General features: G+C 45.5%; 6 protein-coding genes; 2 read left to right on the top strand and 4 right to left on the bottom strand.

The window, feature by feature from the left end:
* Nucleotides 1-24: 24 nt before the first annotated feature.
* GSBLH_T00006861001 (uncharacterized protein) lies at nucleotides 25-1,221 on the bottom strand (the record flags this gene model as incomplete). Its single annotated transcript, XM_013043600.1, has 1 exon — nucleotides 25-1,221. One exon carries the CDS (start codon nucleotides 1,219-1,221, stop codon nucleotides 25-27), a length of 1,197 nt encoding a protein of 398 aa, XP_012899054.1.
* Nucleotides 1,222-1,252: 31 nt separating this feature from the next.
* Nucleotides 1,253-1,866, bottom strand: GSBLH_T00004655001 (uncharacterized protein; the record flags this gene model as incomplete). XM_013043599.1 has 2 exons in its annotated part: nucleotides 1,253-1,754; nucleotides 1,793-1,866. 2 exons carry the CDS (start codon nucleotides 1,864-1,866, stop codon nucleotides 1,277-1,279), a joined length of 552 nt encoding a protein of 183 aa, XP_012899053.1. The 3' UTR covers nucleotides 1,253-1,276.
* A 784-nt stretch (nucleotides 1,867-2,650) lies between these two features.
* GSBLH_T00006860001 (uncharacterized protein) lies at nucleotides 2,651-4,064 on the bottom strand (the record flags this gene model as incomplete). Its single annotated transcript, XM_013043598.1, has 6 exons — nucleotides 2,651-2,667; nucleotides 2,697-2,771; nucleotides 2,797-3,283; nucleotides 3,330-3,569; nucleotides 3,629-3,813; nucleotides 3,848-4,064. 6 exons carry the CDS (start codon nucleotides 4,062-4,064, stop codon nucleotides 2,651-2,653), a joined length of 1,221 nt encoding a protein of 406 aa, XP_012899052.1.
* A 4,869-nt stretch (nucleotides 4,065-8,933) lies between these two features.
* On the top strand, nucleotides 8,934-10,943 carry GSBLH_T00004653001 (uncharacterized protein; the record flags this gene model as incomplete). XM_013043597.1 has 6 exons in its annotated part: nucleotides 8,934-9,130; nucleotides 9,161-9,230; nucleotides 9,262-9,428; nucleotides 9,458-9,554; nucleotides 9,586-9,943; nucleotides 9,975-10,943. The coding sequence occupies 6 exons, from the start codon at nucleotides 8,934-8,936 to the stop codon at nucleotides 10,040-10,042; spliced, it is 957 nt and encodes a 318-aa protein (XP_012899051.1). The 3' UTR covers nucleotides 10,043-10,943.
* A 4,344-nt stretch (nucleotides 10,944-15,287) lies between these two features.
* Nucleotides 15,288-15,749, top strand: GSBLH_T00006859001 (uncharacterized protein; the record flags this gene model as incomplete). The annotated part of the gene is made up of 3 exons (XM_013043596.1): nucleotides 15,288-15,446; nucleotides 15,478-15,614; nucleotides 15,644-15,749. The coding sequence occupies 3 exons, from the start codon at nucleotides 15,288-15,290 to the stop codon at nucleotides 15,747-15,749; spliced, it is 402 nt and encodes a 133-aa protein (XP_012899050.1).
* Nucleotides 15,750-15,770: 21 nt separating this feature from the next.
* On the bottom strand, nucleotides 15,771-16,767 carry GSBLH_T00004652001 (uncharacterized protein; the record flags this gene model as incomplete). Its single annotated transcript, XM_013043595.1, has 2 exons — nucleotides 15,771-16,410; nucleotides 16,442-16,767. 2 exons carry the CDS (start codon nucleotides 16,765-16,767, stop codon nucleotides 15,771-15,773), a joined length of 966 nt encoding a protein of 321 aa, XP_012899049.1.
* Nucleotides 16,768-17,019: the final 252 nt, after the last annotated feature.

Below are 17,019 nucleotides of genomic sequence, written 5' to 3'. Positions count from 1 at the left end.
TTCATGTCAAACTCTATCAATGAATTAGTCTGTATGCTCTTTTCGGTATATGGGATCGATCTTGTACTTCAAAAGCCCATCGATCCCATTGTTACAATGAGCCTGCGCGAGGCAAGCTCCCACGGCACAGAGCGCTTCTTCATAATCGTACCACGTCACTTCAAAATCATTGAAGTGCGATATCACCGAGTTTTTAAAAATGGGCGACCGCGCCTCTTTCCCACAAATCACAATTTCAGTATCGGAGATATTATGTCCGCTCAAAGCTCCGCGCATTTCCTCCAAGAGAGACTTGGTGGGTTCAGAAAGAATCTTCCTAATATCCTCTTCCTCCACGCACAACGTACAGGACGGAGCGTCGTCCGCTATTTCCTGCAAATCAAAATAGTATTCATCTTCCGTATAGAAGGCAAGCTTGATTTGCTCCGCTATCGACTGTAACTTTGAAACATCTTTCAACTTATAGTCTTTATACATGTTGTCCAAATGCCTGCGAATTAACGTCGTGTTGTACTTTCCTCCAAACAGCTTACATTCTACGGAATAGCGACCATCCTCCTTCACAATCCGAATATTCTGCTTTGTGCTCACAAGAGCCACATCAAAGGACAAAGAACCATACGAACAAAACAACACAAAGTCTTTTGTCTGCCTTTTCTTTTGGTTATAGATATGAGCCAACACGCCCACTTCAGGCTCCCAAAACAAAGAGTAAGAAAGAGAAAGACCGTCAAAAAGCTGTGGGAGCTGGTTTTTGATTTCAAAATTGTGGTAAATGGGTACACTCACAGCAAGGATATCCGTTTTCCCATAAGACAAATACTCCGAAGCACAATCCAACAAATACTCCACATAACCTTTGATCGCATCGTTTAGATCAAGATAGTCATTGTGTCCCAATTTAAAGAATACTCTCTCACCAGTCTTTAATGGCGACCAGCTTGGAATGATCGAATGTGCATCCCTCTGCATAAAACTCAGCATTTTCTTTATATGTAAATAATAGAGTAACTCGAATGCTACATGATCCTTGTTAGTTTGTGATATCATGGAGGCTTGATATCCATACTGCTTCTCCCCGTCACAGTTAATTATCAGAGTTGGAATGGAAAAGGAACCCTGCTTCAGTGACATGGCAACAGGCTCGCCGTTGTTGAAGATACAGACTTTACTGTTATAATTCCCCAAATCCAACCCAGTGATGCGTCTACCAGTGCTCATAAAAAAATATATAGTAATTTAACAAACACACTTCCTCAGCTAAAACTCAGGATATTTACTTGAAGGTGTTTCCGCAACGACCACAGGTGTTACGATCGGCGTGCTTAGCCATGAACACACCAGCACCGCAAGCAGGGCACTCACGGCGCAGGCGGGTCACCTTACCGGACTCGTCCACCTTGTAGTACTTCAGAATAGCAAGCTTCACCTTCTTGTGCTGGTGCTTTTGCTTCTTGGGGGTCTTGTACTGCTTCTTCTTATGCTTCTTGCCTCCTCCGCGCAGACGAAGCACCAGGTGAAGAGTGGACTCCTTCTGAATGTTGTAGTCAGAAAGAGTGCGGCCATCCTCGAGCTGCTTTCCAGCGAAAATCAGGCGCTGCTGATCTGGGGGAATTCCCTCCTTATCCTGAATCTTAGCCTTCACATTCTCGATAGTGTCAGAAGACTCAACATCGAGAGTGATGGTCTTCCCTGTGAGTGTTTTCACGAAGATTTGCATCGTCGTTCCTACTCCATTATTCACAGAATCAGAACTTCTCACCTCAAATACTCAAGACTTTTCTGAGTGGACCAGAGAGAGTATGCAATGGTCAGAATAAAATGGTCAAAATACCCACGAATTTCAACCTTTTTATTATCGATCATTGAATGCGACATTAGTTTCTTAACCATTTGCAATGAAAACAATTTATTTGGAGCCTCGCAATGAAATGTTTGATGGTTTCTAATGAAAGTAGAGTGGAGCTGTCTGAGGAGTGACAATAGTTTTTGCAGATTTGATTTGTGAAATGATAATTCTAGTTATAATGTAGCCTATAAATAGGAATTGGTTAAGAGAATCGAAATGATCAACATTTTGAAAATGGAGGTGATGGAACTAGGATCGTTGTTATTTGGTAATTCTGTCGTGGTTCTATAATATTGGTCATTCCAAATTGATAATTGACATTGATATTCGTGAGTGATTCGAACTGTAGCCCATTCTTTACCACAATTGCATGAAAGTCGACATTTTTCATCATTAATAACACTCAAATTAATATTATTATCATCGTATGCTGATTACTACAAATGAACGTTGTTGGGGTAAGTAAGTGTGTGCAGTTCTATCAAAATTCCTTAAATTCGTCCACACAGTCGATTGCGACAAATATTGACCGAGCAGATATTGATTGAAACAAACAAACCATTCTGAGCGATGTCTCTTCGAAGTAATCATAGTTTCCAATGTATTACTCATCTAGTTCACAAAGCCACACAGAGTATACCAGCGAGATTAGTTTGTCTTCCATAGCAGGAATAGTCTTACACTCTAACAATTCCAAGCAGGACTTTTGTTGTTCCTGATCCATTCTACATCAAAATCAAAAGACAAAACAACAATGCGATAATATTACACAGACTATTCGAAACCGAAGGAATCACTTCCTTATACACATACAACTACTACATTATAAACTCCATTCAATATCTACTTGTTTTGTTTGGGTGCGTGTCAGGAACTTCATGGGATTGCTCTGCTTTGCTTCTTTGAGTAGTTTGTTCAAACACTGAGATTCACAACCATCAACAAACCGACTTGCTTTGTACACTCGTCGAGTTCCTTTGATTCTTGAAGCGCTGTTTTCTTCATCGATGCGAAGGGTGCAGGATCGGAAGTGAGCAAATGTGTCACCAAAACAACCATTTCACTCATTTCAAAGTCCATGTTTGTTCCGTTTATGAGAGTAAAATAGGGATTCGGACCGGGATGCGCGTGACGAAAAGCATATCCGAACTGGGACCAATTGGGATAATGCTGGATGCCAGAGAGCAAACCGCAGGAAGTAGTTGTTATGAGTGGTTTGCTAGGCCTCAAACGAAGCGTGGATGAAAAACTAATTGGCAAATCGAAGAACGACAGCCATCGCACGAGGTTTTTTCTGCCGAATTTGCTGCACGAACGGATGAGAAGTGGGCAAAAAGAGCAATGAAGCGTGAAGCGTGAACGAATCCTTTTGATAGTGTGTGTGAAAATGGGATTGGGGTGGAGAGGGAATGACTTGACTCCAAAGAACATCGCCTGTTTCGCAGTGGGAGGTCCAACTCTATCTCCTAGTGTGCACTACCAAACGAAAACATGACTCAGACAAGGGAAGCCTTCGATTTCGATGGAGAGAGAGCAAGGGAGATTGATGAAGCGCAGGTATTGAACATAGCTGGATGTTAGAATCGCCGATAGGTCTACGAATTGGACCATTCCCAGAGCGTTGAGAGATCGCCAGGAACTCCGACGATTCGAACTTTTGTTCCACTGAAATTGGGTTGGAGGGATTTGGGTTTGGGAGTTTGGGATTTACAGAGAATGACTACACTATCATCTTTCATGGATAGCTTTATGATGAATGACCACCAAACGAAACCGTACGTGGTATGATGTTATGGACAGCTCCTCGGTGGTGCTGCTGGACACGTTGAGAGCTATTTGATAATAAAGCATGATCGCCTTCAGTCCAATTCCATATTTTCCGATATAGGAACCTTTCTTTTGTTTCGATGAGTTGAAAATCCCTCCACATAGTTCGGGGATAGAATCGCAATCCATTCCTATTCCTACACTGATAGTCAGATATCACTGTGCATATACCATTATCAACTACTTGAATAGTATTCGCATTTTCATCCTTCGAAACTGTTATCACGATACTACGTTCTTCTACAGGAGTCTTAGGTTTATGAACAACCGCATCGATGCTGTTATCCAGTAATTCCATAAGAGTCGTAATGAAAGCTTCTTCCTCGTTTTTAAATCCCAAAATATCTAGATTCTGGCGAATAAATGATGCGGACCGATTTACTTCCATTAGTTTGGAATCACATTGTTTGGAGGGAAATATGCACATATACAAATCTCAATTGGAATGCAAGTAGATATGAAAGAATCATAGTTTCTCTAGGTTTTATTCTAAAAAAATGATTGGACTGGGCAGGTTAGGGTTTTCATTCATTTTCCTATGTACATATGTGGTGTCTTTTCCACTACAATGTGAGTCCGATTATTTCTTTGCTTTTTCTTCCATTGGAGGAGTCAAGCTTTATGTTTAATTTGAGATGTAACTCTTTATTCGTAGGTTGGCTTTGCATGGTTTGAAAACGGAAATGTTTCTGCGTTGCGATTTTCGAAGCAGAAGCAGGAAGGCATCCATAGCAGTGGATGGAAAGAGTTCAATGCAGATGACTTTGGGTTTTATAGACTACAAGATGATACAAACCATGTGAGTCTAGCATTAATGGTGATTCGTGAAGGAAAGAGTGTAGTATTCCGTTTGGAAGGAGATAGTTTGATGGAGGATGACTATCCATCCACTCTTAGCTTGTGTATGTATGCCTTTTTAGCCGAACCAAATGCTCACATCACTGTTCCAAAGCAGTTTCCTATGGTGAAAGCAATGTGATTTTGTAATGCGTAGAACATAGCAGAGGACTCTGTGATACTCGAAGCGGACGGGGCGAAGGGTCCAATTCGGTATCGCTTTTTAATGAATGATGATATCCAAACGCATTATCCAGAGTTTGTGTTTTCTCGCGACTTTCCCTTTTCCCTGCTCTCTCCCAAAATCGCGAAGAACAATAGCTTTCGTCGCAAAGCCCATTGTTTTGCAGGTGAATTGAACGCTACCCACCCCATTGCATCCCATTTGGTTGACGAATTGTCCCTGCTTCTGCAAAGAGACAAAGCCGAAATCGACTCGTACGCCCAACTCCGAGTGAATCAATACAAATCCATGTTCGACTTGGCTCGTTTGATCTGATCCACAGTCCTTCCAATCGAATGGAACAATCAATTCACCAAGAATGGCTGCTCGACAGAGCGGCTATTCCTCGCATTCCTACACTTCCAAACACAGTTCTTGACAATGCAAACTATTTGATCGTTCAGCGAGTCATAGAAGTAATTCGAAGGCCGAACCAAACAGTAGACTCCATTCACCATCGATTTTGTGTTGATTGACGAAAGCGAGCAGCAATCGTCGGATTTCTTCGGCTTCTCGAGTTTGTCGCTCGATTCTCACGAATTGTCCCTCGAAACACAGATGAAATTCCGACTTCTCACAGACTCAGAGCTAACGAGTCGAATCAAATCGCTCTGTAGGAGATCACAAAACACGCAAATTCTAGCCAGCACATTTCAAGAGCGATTTGAAAGCCGTTTTCATCTCAGAGAAAAAGGATTTCCAAAGAAAACGATGCTCATTGCAAAGCAGATTTTCAGCAATCTCCTGGCTTCAATCGAGTTTCATGCATCCAGTAGCCCGCATTCAACACGATCGACCGATAGATTCTTCGTTCGGTTCGGATTGGTCCTTCCACTCCTCTCACTCCTGTTCGCTCTGCTCTCCATCCTGCGGCTTCGCTCACGGCTTTGTGATCCGCTTGCTTCTGGAATGGAACGTCACGCTGGCATCCTCGCTTCTCACTTCCTCGATTTATACGCAGGCCGATCGAATTCACCCGGTGGATTTCGCTGGCCACAAAGTCTTTCTTTCCCTGTTTGTTTGATTCGCGTAGTTACCGATCGAATCCTGTCCTCATTCCTTCTTTTTCGTGTTGGACCGATTAATGCAATTGCAGCATCAGCAAGAGCAGCAAATCGAGCGCCAAAGCGAAGAAAAAGAAGAAGAAGAAGATTCCAAATCGCTTCTGCCTCTCCATCAAACCGTTTTCGATCTGCTTTCTCCCGTTTTGTTCCTCGTCGAGCGATTTCACGGCGCTGCGAGCGACGAAACGTCGATCGTTTGGTCCACGTTCGAGATCCGCATGGCTTCGTGGCTGCTTCATTTCTTCGGAATCGACGGAGAGTGGATGAAGCTCCTCCGCAGTCTCTTTTCATCGGTGCAGAAGGAAGTGAATCGCGACTCGCTGCTGTCGCTGGCTCTTGGAATCGGGAAGGAAGAACTTTCCAAGGAAGTGTCCGATGTGGGAAATCGAATGGCGGATTGGCTGATCGAATAGCCGGCGCTGGAGACTTCGATCCGAGAGATCGCGCGAAATCCATCGAATTGCTGGATGAGTTACTTGATTCTGAGGCAGTTGTGGAGAGAAAAAGTGAGTTGAGGAGGGAAAGGGGCTGAGTTGCAGTCGTTTAATCGGGGATTGTATGCATCGATTCGATCGGAAGTGGTTCAAGCGGTTGTGGAAAAGGTGCGGAAAGGGGGAATGGAGGAATTGTGGTCGATGTCGATGGTGTTGCTGATAATGGGAGAGATCTTTTAGTAGTTTTAGTAGTTTTTTTTTAATATATATAATCGATTTGCCTCTTGTTTGTTTACTTGTTTTGGTGTCAGTGATAAACGTTCGAGGATTGCTTTCTAATTGTCTTGCTCTATCTATACCAACATTTCATTTTCATTTTCATTTTCATTATTTTGTTTACTAAAAGAAAGAAACAACACAATGGATTTGATTACGTTCTCGATTCCTTCCTTGATTTGTTGCACATGGCCTCGTTCGGAAGGCTTCAACAAATACGTCTTGAACGACGCATCGCTTTCCGGGAGGGTAATCAGCACATAATTATCCAGAGCTTTCACCGGAGTGGACTTGTACAGCAGCGAATTAATCACCAGCACTGTGCTCGGACCTCCCATTTCGCCTTCTCTGTGCATCACAAGCTGGTACTTGACGTTCTTATCTTCGTGCTGGTTAAGAAGCTAACTCGTTCCTCTTTCATCAGGATATCGTAAAGCGGATGATCTTCAGCAAGCCTTTCCCTCGGCTTTTGTACTCCTTTCCATCTAGCTCGAACACAGAGACTTTACTCTGAACATTCTAAAAAATGCAAAAACGATCTACTTGAAATACGATATCTTGTTCTTGTTCTTGTTCTTTCTCCTTTGTTGTGGTTTGCTCGATCTCCTTCTCCTTCTCCTCTTCTTTTTCCTTCACTGCATCATCCTGTGGCTTCTCTTCCTTGTCATTTTCATCAACCTTCTGCTCTGAGTGAGAGATTGACCCAAACAAAGAGGAAGAAGAAGAGTCGGAAGCACTTGTGAGGAAGTTTTTACCTGTTCCCCATTTCAACAGCGTAGGTTTTTCAGTAGTTCCCAAATTCTCATTCTTCTACGCAGTGAATCTATCTGCAAAATGATACAGAATCACTTTTTGATAATAATAATCCAGAACCGAACGATCTATTCCCCCACATAAGAGTATTCGTTTTTTTCTCTTCCATCGTGGCCTACTCGTCAACAACCTACTCTTATTCACATACACTCTTCTGATCATTTGATTTCACTTGCTCAGTCTCTTCATGCTCTCTCTTTTGTGATTTCTTATCTTCCATCCTAAAATATTCCGATCCCGCTGTTCAAAGCAATTTCAAAAACAAATTTATGGATCAACAGTTCATTCCATATTCTGAATGTATCGATTATCTCTATCGACTCCAGAAGGAAGAAATGAGTGAATTGTGCAGTACCAGTCGAAGGTCTGTTTTTTGAATTGTAGAACTCATGCATATTGAAACAAACACGCGCACATCCAAACATGATATGATTATGAAGATAAAGGAGCAATATGTAAGTGACACTGTAACACTGGCTTTTCTATAGATTTATGGATTCACACTGGACCAATTAGCGATAATGGACATTTCGTGTACAATGTTTAGCCCCATTGTCAATTCAAGTTATCCAACAACGTTTAAACAAGCTCCGATGGTCTGCATTTTCCCTCGATACACCAACGGATAAAAATAACATCACAGTGGACCCTTTGTTGTGAATGTGCATACTTCTGAGAACTAGAATTATCAGAAACCATATTTCGCGTGAACTGGGACCTCTGATTTATTGTGTATTGGATCTTGCATGAGATAAGTGCTAGCATGTGTATTGTGCAGTAAAGGACGGCTTACTCTGGATTCGTATTTTACTCGCAGAGCCAGTCCATGGCCGGTTTGAATACTTGCCAACGGATAGCAATGAAACAAAGACAATCTACCTTGTGCATCTGTTGGGCTCTAACTATTTCATCATCTCCCAAATTCCAAATAATTACCGGTCCCTCATTCTGACGTGCACAAGTTTAGCCTTCAAACAATCCAAATGCGAGGCGCTGAACCTTTCTGGATCCAACGTTTGTATTTCTCTGATATTTGTATCGAGTATAGATGCACTCCTGAATCTAGTAATAAATATGAGTGCTGGTGGCGTTACAGAGTAGACATGCTCATTTCACTCAAGAATAGTTATCTAAACCAACTAAAGGAAAAGAGGCCTCTTCAACACGGAGGAATACCAAATACGATGCCTGAATTAATGAAAGACCTAGTACATCGTTTGGAGGGAAATGTTTCTGTAGCCTGAGAATTGCCAATTCTTGGAAAGCGATAAGATTATGGAGCGCCATAGAAAAAGCGAGGAAGAGTGGGGTATTTTGGATCCTCCCGCAATTCAGCAGATCGTCGTGAAAGTTGCTTTTTCCACAGCCTTTTTGAATCTTTAGACGGTATCTGATTGGAAATCATCGGGAGAAGTGAAAATGGACATCGAATTTCAGGGTCCAAAGTAAGTGATCGATTCGTTTTTTATTTACCGACAGCATTCTAAAAGGACTCAAAGAACTAACTGAATTTGGTTATGTCACGCAAGTTCCAGTGCAGCTGCTAACAATTCCCCGGAATCCGCGAAACATTGTGGATTTAAATATGTTGTCCGACGAAGAGGAGGGTGATGATGATGTGCTTTTGTTCTATGTTTGTTTTCAGTCTTGATCGGGTTTTGACCACATTTATTCTTTTTTCATTGTTGGTTTTTAGTTGCAGGATGAACTCTATTTACGTTACCCCCATACCGAGCATTGTTTTTATTCACAGTGCTGTCAATTTTCGTGTGTTTTTAGTCGATCAATCTTCCTCTCCTATCCAGACGTACCATTTTAATCAAAGAGTGATTGTAAGCAATGAGAAATTTGCCGTGACACTATTGTACGAAGACGGAACCCCTGTTAAAGAGTCATCTTCTGCTATGGTAGTTTTAGGGTTTTGCGTATCGACTGTAGTTGTTGAACGGGTTAAATGGTAATGGGTTGATTCCGAACAATGTATCAACGGTTTTGGTAATGTCGCAACTCTCGTATTGCCACAAAAACCAGAAGTTTAAGCTTATGGTCGAGGCCACATTGGGTCGGTCGATCAAGACCGTATATACAAGTCCATTTCTAGTTGTGTTCGTTCTCTCGAGCGTCTCGATTGTAGAAATTACCAAATTCGAATTCGGAATCCAATTCCCAAAGAATGGTACAAGGACGAGGGTGGGAAAAAGAATAGCATTTTGCTGCAGCTCGAGTTAGTCGTATGGACGTTCCACTCCTTTTTGACTTCAGGACATGGCCAACCACGTTGTGACCTACGAAATTCACCGCAGAAGAAAGATAGCGCTCCAGCTCACGCTGCTGTACGACGATTACACGGTGGTGCACAACATGAAAGAAGGCGGCAAGAGCATTCTGTGCTACAACGACCAAGAGCTGCAATTGAACGAGAACGTGCTTTCTTGTTTGTTCGTTGATTGGAAGGGCACTTGCGAGCTAAACGTTCGAATCGAGAGTGTATCCAAGAACCACAATAGCAAGCTCTTCGTGATCTGCATCCAGCCGAACATCGCTTTGTACCCGCAGAACGCGGATATCGCTGGAGGCTACACCACCCCCATCTGTGTGAAATCGAAGCGAATCACTCGAAGTGGTCCTTCCCTCTCCTCGTTAGCGCCTAGAACGTTTTGTTAGTTCTGAATTCCCGATCCCTGAATTGGGTGACAAATCGAAACGTACGTTCTTTTAAAACGCCTCACTCGCAGGACTTCCATCGTCCTCCGAAGGTACATTCAGCCGCCCACTCCTATCCTGTAGCGGTTTCCATGGAAAAAGCGCAGGATTCGCTCCGATTTCTCCTCAACTACACAATGCAATGCAACAAGCTCTTCGACGACTTGCAGTGGCAAGTGGTCGGGTACGCCGCCCTTCTTTTCTTTCCCTTACGCACAGCCACGAAAACATGGGCGGCAGCACGCAGGAGATCAAGCGCTGTCCCAGCTGCTGGACGTATTTCGACCATCGCAAAGACGACCAAGCGCACGCTCCCAACTGCTCCCTCGCTTCTCTTTTCGCTCTGTTTCCACGGTTTCCACGATTCACGGGTAGACAGGACAGCGTGCTGCAGGCGTTCAGCGTGGTGAATGGGTACATCGAGTCCAATTCCCATCCCCCCGCGGTGAACTCCTTCCAGTACGGGCTGTCCCCCGTCCCGCAGCCCGGCCTCCCCGCGATTCTCCCTCCGAGCAGCGTTCCGTTCTACCCTCCGTCGTTCGACCCGAGCCAGCTCGCGCTCAGCTGCGACCTCCCCGAGGAAGCGTCCTGCGTGTGCATCTTCAAGTCGATGCAGGTACCTCCGCGCTGCGGTCTCGACCGTAGAACATGCAGTACTTCCCCGTTCTCAATCGCTCGAACAAGCTGGTCGCTCGCTCTCCCTTCTGCTCACGCGTAGATTGGGATTTTGTACTACGGACAGACCTCCGGGCAGTACCAGATGCTCTACTACCAGCGCGAGCTCTTGCAGCCGCTGCTCTGCCAGCAGACGGAGACCGTGCTGGGGACCGAGGAGCTGCTGCGGATCGAGCGGCAGGCGCAGTCGATCGAGCAGTTTAAGAAGCAGATCTCGCTGCATCTGAGCGAGTATTTCTCCTGGCGTGTTTGTTGAACAAACAAGAGAAAGACGGGACTCGCAGTCGGCCGCGAGGAGAAACACGAAGCGCTGCCCGTCGGGGAGCAGCAGCACCGCGTACTGCGCGGCGTCGTTGAGCGCGAACTGGAATTCGGAGAGCGCGTTCCCGAGCATCCACTGCACTACGCGGTGAAAAACCTCGGAATTCACGTGCCTCCGCAGTCCCGACCGCCGCTCACGAAGGCCAAAGCGAAGGGATACGAGCCGTTCTGGACCTGCGAATTCAGGAATTCCAGTTTTCTAGGGGAAAGGACAGGCAGACAAAGCGACTCTAGAAGCGACGCTGTGGAAATCCAGCCCTGCGTCCGCACGACTTCGATCGAATTCGAATCAGTTGCGTCCTCGCGTTCGAAGGCGGCGCTGATGGCAAACTTGGAGAGTTCGGTTTGGACAAAACACTCTAAATTCATTGCAAAACACAGAGAAAATCGTACTCATGTCGCTACATTGCGATAACACGAGACCCATCCAATCGAGCAATCCCAGCAAAATGCTCTCGCGGTTCTATGAAAAAAGGAAAAAAAAGGAATGGGAACATGCTGCTTTTCTTCTTTGAATTGGAGATAGGTCTCGTTTGGAAGAGAATCCCGATCGAGATCGAATGGAGATAATGCACTTTCAAAGAAGCTGGAAGAAAGCTTTAAGATGGGAATAGACGAAATTTTGTGGGAAGAGGAACGGTTCTCAACACGCTGCACGGTAAAAGTGGAGGGGAAGTCGATCTCGCCTCTTCCATAAAAGCAATGCATCGATAACGGAGCAATCTCACGTATTTACAGATAGACACGCAGACTACCTCCTTCAAACAGTCCCGAACACGACTCAGCAGCTTACTTGTGGAAGACAATCCTTTCAAAGGAACCGATATGAAATAGTGATCTTTGGAATAAGGACGAGATGAGGCGTGCTTTCCAACCAAGCCCAAACGCACATAACTTTCAGCATCGACTGTTAGAACGAGGTATTGTCCATATATGATACAGAGTGTGTTGCAGCTGTCTTTGGGAGTATCCACTGTGGAAAGCGTGAGTCCGTTAGGAACAGCGACATATGTGGAATAAAATGGTTCCTAACGAATCAGACTAGTGCCGAAACAATAAAAACCTCGAAAAACAAATGGGGAGGACCATGAATCGAATAGTAAAACCCAATATCATTGGTCAAAACGGATTTAGAATTTGGAGCTGTATTGAACGACAAGAACGTTGTATCATCATCTTCGTCACCAAAAAACCTACAACTGATTTTCACCTACAGTCCATACTCTAGTCCCGATTTGCGTTTGTTTGAACCTATAGTAGGGAGAAAAAAGGATGCCTCCGTATTGAAGGGGTGTCCCTTTAGCAGCGCAACATACTTGTCCTTCTCATTCTCTCTGAATGGACCGCGCACAGTAATTCTTCCCTGTTGCTGCATATTTGAGAAACCTTAGAAAACGAAACTCCCATACAAAGAATGATTGTGTTATGGATTTTATGTTGCCTGTTTTATCAGGCATGTGGAATCCAGTATACTGACATGTTATTTTCGATAGAACCGATCGATGTGGATTCGTTGACTTTTAATGAATCCTGGATCGTGAATTACGACGACTCCCTCATGGAGAGAGTAGAACTACCGGTAATATTCTTCAATTCGTATGATTGTAGTTCGAGTTTCCCTTTTATGATAAAAAAGTGCGGCATGTTTGGATCTCTCCGAATGGATATTTATCGATCACTGCAACACCGCGTTGCCGGGGTTATTTTGAGCGTGAACCCTGTACGATCGATACAACGTTTTACGATACTCTCATTGCTCCCTATTTGACAGATTTAGTAATGATTTTGCAAGGAAGGTAATGGTGTGCAGATTCCTCCCTTAGGGAAAAACACGACAGCGATTTTATATCGCCTCGAATCGGACCGTGCCATTTTTATTTGGAACGATGTTCCCGATTACTACGGCACGAGCTATAATTCGTTTATGGTTGTTATCTACCGCGCAGGCGACATTGTTTTTTGTTACAAAGACATCCAATGGCCGATTCCGCCCATTGCCAATCGAAAGCGCGGATTCGTCGGAATCCGCCCTTTTCTTCGCGAAATCGACTATTCAACCCGCGGGAATTACTATTTCACAAACAATCAGATGTGGTAGTTCTCTGTTTCCACGTTTACCGAAGGGATTTTAACACTCTCGGGCATTACGCCAATTTCCGCACAATAACCGCGATCACCGACCAATTCTCCGATCCCCGCGGTTTTGTCTTCTCCCACGTGGAACTCTTCGTTTTGACCCCCACGGAATTCTGTCTGACCCCCTACACGATTTTCCCGGGCAGTTTTCTTCGCCTTCCCGCCTTTTTTTTAGTTCCCACCAACTTGTCCCTGACGTTTCCCTATTTCTCCTTTGCACTTCTTTCGAATTCCAACTTCCGCTGCGTCATCGGCACATCCCGCGTTGCCGCGGTTTTGTTTGCATTTCGCAGGGGTTTTCATTAGAATCGTATCCCCGCGGGAAATTTTGTGTTTGGAGCCGGATTTTACCGGGTTGCAGGGATCCGTTTCGGTTTCCCTCCAGTTTTTGCCGCTTTTTTCCCTCTTTTTGTAGACTTCGCTCCTCGGTCAATTCCACCTGGAACCGACTCACTTCCACGTTTCCACTTTCTGTCTTTATCTCCAATTCTACGGTTTCCACGGTTTCCACGATGCATTCCACATCGTCCTCGGTTACCTCGGTTTCCTCGGTTACCTCGGTTTCCCCAGTTTCTCCAGTTTCCCCGGTTTCCCCCTGCGAATCGAACGGCACGTGCGACCACTGCGGCGTCTGCTCTTCCTGGATCATCCCCGCGGATCAGTGTCTGGGCGACGACGGCGAAATCTACGGGTTTACCGCGGAAGCCTGCGCCCGCGGGGAAATCGTCGACACCGACGGCACGTGCTGCCTCCCCGCGGATCTGGACTGCGAGAGCGCTTGCCGCGGTTCTGCGGTCGTCGCCGCGACGCTTTCAGGGGGTCGCGATTGTTGCCGCGGGGAGGTGAGATTCCCGCGGGACTGGGACGTAGACGGTGGACTGCATGGGGGTGTGCAACGGGCACGCGCAGCTCGACGACTGCGGCGTGTGCAGCGGAGGAACGTCCAGTAGGCGAGAACCGCGGGGATCCGACACAGACCACACGGCGAACAGCGACCAGGATTGCGCGGGAATCTGCTTCGGGGAGCGGCGAATTGGATGCGACGTCCGAATGCAGGCGGAACCCGCGGAACTCGACTTCCAGCTGGGCGTTTCGGAGGGGACGGCGACGGTGCGGAAGTCGGTGTGGGTGTATAACCGCGGGGAACACGACGCGATTCTGACGGACATGCTGCCGACGGTGCTGAACTCGCGGTTTTCTCCGTTTCTGAGCGTGTTCGTGGTGAAGGACGGGGAGATGGAAACGCCTCGGAATACGGTGGTAAAGGGGAAATCGGGGGTGGAAATGGTGGTGGAGGCGGAGATCGCGACGCTGCTGTCGGGAGAGAAGCTGTTCGAGGGAGGGAGGCGCGGCGAGACGCTGGAAGTGGGGAGAGAGAAGGGCTTGGAAGTAGATTTTGTTCATCCCGCTGACGAGGAATGTCTCGGAGATGCAGACCGTCGCGGTGCATTTGTCGTTCAACACCACGCAGTGCGAGCTGGTCACGGAGCATACGAAGTGTCTCGCGCTCCCGCGCTGCTTTACGTGCATTTTCCAGCTGGGTGCGAATCTGGGACCTGTGTGAAGCGTAGATTTCTCTGAGGAACTGAATTGGCTGATGAAGCCGCTTTCTTTGACTTCTTCTTCTTCTTCTTCTTCTTCCTCATTATCTTCCTCTTCCTCATTATCTTCTTCTTCTTCTTCCTCCTCCTCCTCCTCTTCTCGGATTACTACCGGACTGTTCTCAGACACTGCTGGTTTTTCGTGCATTTATGGAAGCCATGAAGATGTCTGCAGCGTTTTCTATTCGGAGGTGGAGCGGGAGATTTATCATAGGCAATACAAGTGGGATTGGGCGACTTTACGATCTCTAACAGCACTCATCTTTCTTTGTTTGCTCATTATCATGGCAGTGATTGTTTGGATGGATTCTTGCCATATCCGCAAGCTAAAGAATTTTTATCGAGAAATGTAACATTTTGGAATTGTTTGTTTCAGTTATGCAAATCGATTTTTCTTCGAAACTTCGACTGTAACGCCTAACACGTAAAAAGAATTTTTCATTTTTAATTGCATTTTTCTTTTCCAAAATGGAGTTTGATGATTTGGGAGAACACTGCTCCCTTTGTAGACAAAGGGATATTCTTCCTATGAAATGCAACTTTTGCGGAAAATACTTTTGCGTGAATCACATCCGATACGAAGACCACAAATGTCCGAATGCCAGCAAAGGAAACAAGGAAGTTGTTTTATGCAAGTACTGCAATCAACCCATTCAGCTTATACAAGGAGTCGATGTCAGCATCCTCGTATAATAGTTTAGTTGTGCATTTCATATAGGTAAATGAGCACTTACGCTACAATTGCTTTCCTGAAAAGAAAGTCGTTAAACGATGTCCCGTTCCGGGATGTAAGGAGAAGCTGTATGCAGTGAATACGATAAAGTGTGACAAGTGCGGTCAAGAGGTTTGCCTCAAGTAAGTTCTCTCTCTTTTTGCGAATGTAGGCACCGTTTTTCTGAGGATCATGATTGCCATCCTGTAAAGGCTCAAAAGTTTTCTCTGTTCCAGAAGTATTTTAAGCTGGGGAGAAGAGCTAGTTCTTCTATGTAACATATCCCAACTTTTGTTTTCTCAAACACACAAAACCATTTCTCGCGTCACAAAGTCAATTCCCTTCTGTGCCTGCTTCTTCAGCACCGGCATGGCTTTCTTAATCGCTTCTCTTTCAAAAAACGACATATTCGAAGGTAATGGAAGAGCCTCCTCCATTCCATTCCTCCCAAGTCGTACAAGCGATGAAAAATAGTGGCAACTCTCAAAGTCCTGCCTGACAAACGCTGGTTCGATGACATTTTCTTCTCCGTTCATCGCTCGCAGCACAGCTGTCGTGAACTCCGACGCAGCATAGGCCATCGCCAGAGTTGCAGAGCCATTGCCTTCTTTGGCAGACACAACTTCATCGCCTGCAAATTGGATTCGCGTTGTGATGTCGGGAATATCGAGCAATCGAAGCATCCCTAAAGGAAGTTGGGAGAGCAAAGGGATGATTGTGGTGCCTGCGTGGCCTCCCACGACAGGAATATGGATGAGGTGAGGCGAAACGTGAAGGGCGGCTGCGATAAAGGTGGAGGCACGAATGGAGTCGAGAAGAGTAATTCCAAAGAGTCGATTGTTTGCGTCGATTCCACGCCGACGATACACCTCATTGAAAAGAGGAAGAATTGAATTGATGGGATTCGTGATGAGCAAGACTTTGGCTTCTGGACAATATCTGATTTCACAAAAGAGACTGTTCAACGTACCGACTGCAGTAATCTGCTAGCTGAAGTCCCACTTTTGCATTCATGACAAAGAGATCGTCTCGAGTCATCCCTGGCTTTCGCGGAACTCCTGCTGGAATCACCACGACATCACTTCCTGTGAGAATTTCGGGAAGATTGGCCACGCCTCTTAACCCATACACCTCACACGGAGAGTTGATGTGTGACAAATCCACTGCAACGCCCGGAGGACGGTTGAGATCGTACAGAGCCAACTCACGAACCAGCGGATTCAACTTTAAGAGCAGTGATAAAGGCTGACCGATTCCTCCCGAAGCTCCTACCACGGCCACCCTGGCTCCCTGCATTTAAAGTAGTACAATATGTGCAACGATCACAGAACCAGAAAAGAATCGTGAGAAACGAAGAGAAAACATCGAACAATAATGAAAATGAACTCTAAAACAGTCTCGTTGATCCCTAGATTAGAGGGATATGCTTATCAGTTCCATATCCCTTGTATCGAGTCGACATTATCACTATTTTCTATATCCTAGGATCACACACAAAACTACAGGTTACACTGGATGTTGCTATTTACAAACCGTCAACACCACTCT

The sequence above is a fragment of the Blastocystis hominis genome (assembly GCF_000151665.1).
Source record: "Blastocystis hominis, Singapore isolate B (sub-type 7) whole genome shotgun sequence assembly, scaffold_7".
NCBI classification, from domain to species: Eukaryota; class Bigyra; order Opalinata; family Blastocystidae; genus Blastocystis; species Blastocystis hominis.
Note: the sequence above shows the minus strand (reverse complement) of the source record. Positions and strands in the feature narration are given on the sequence as shown.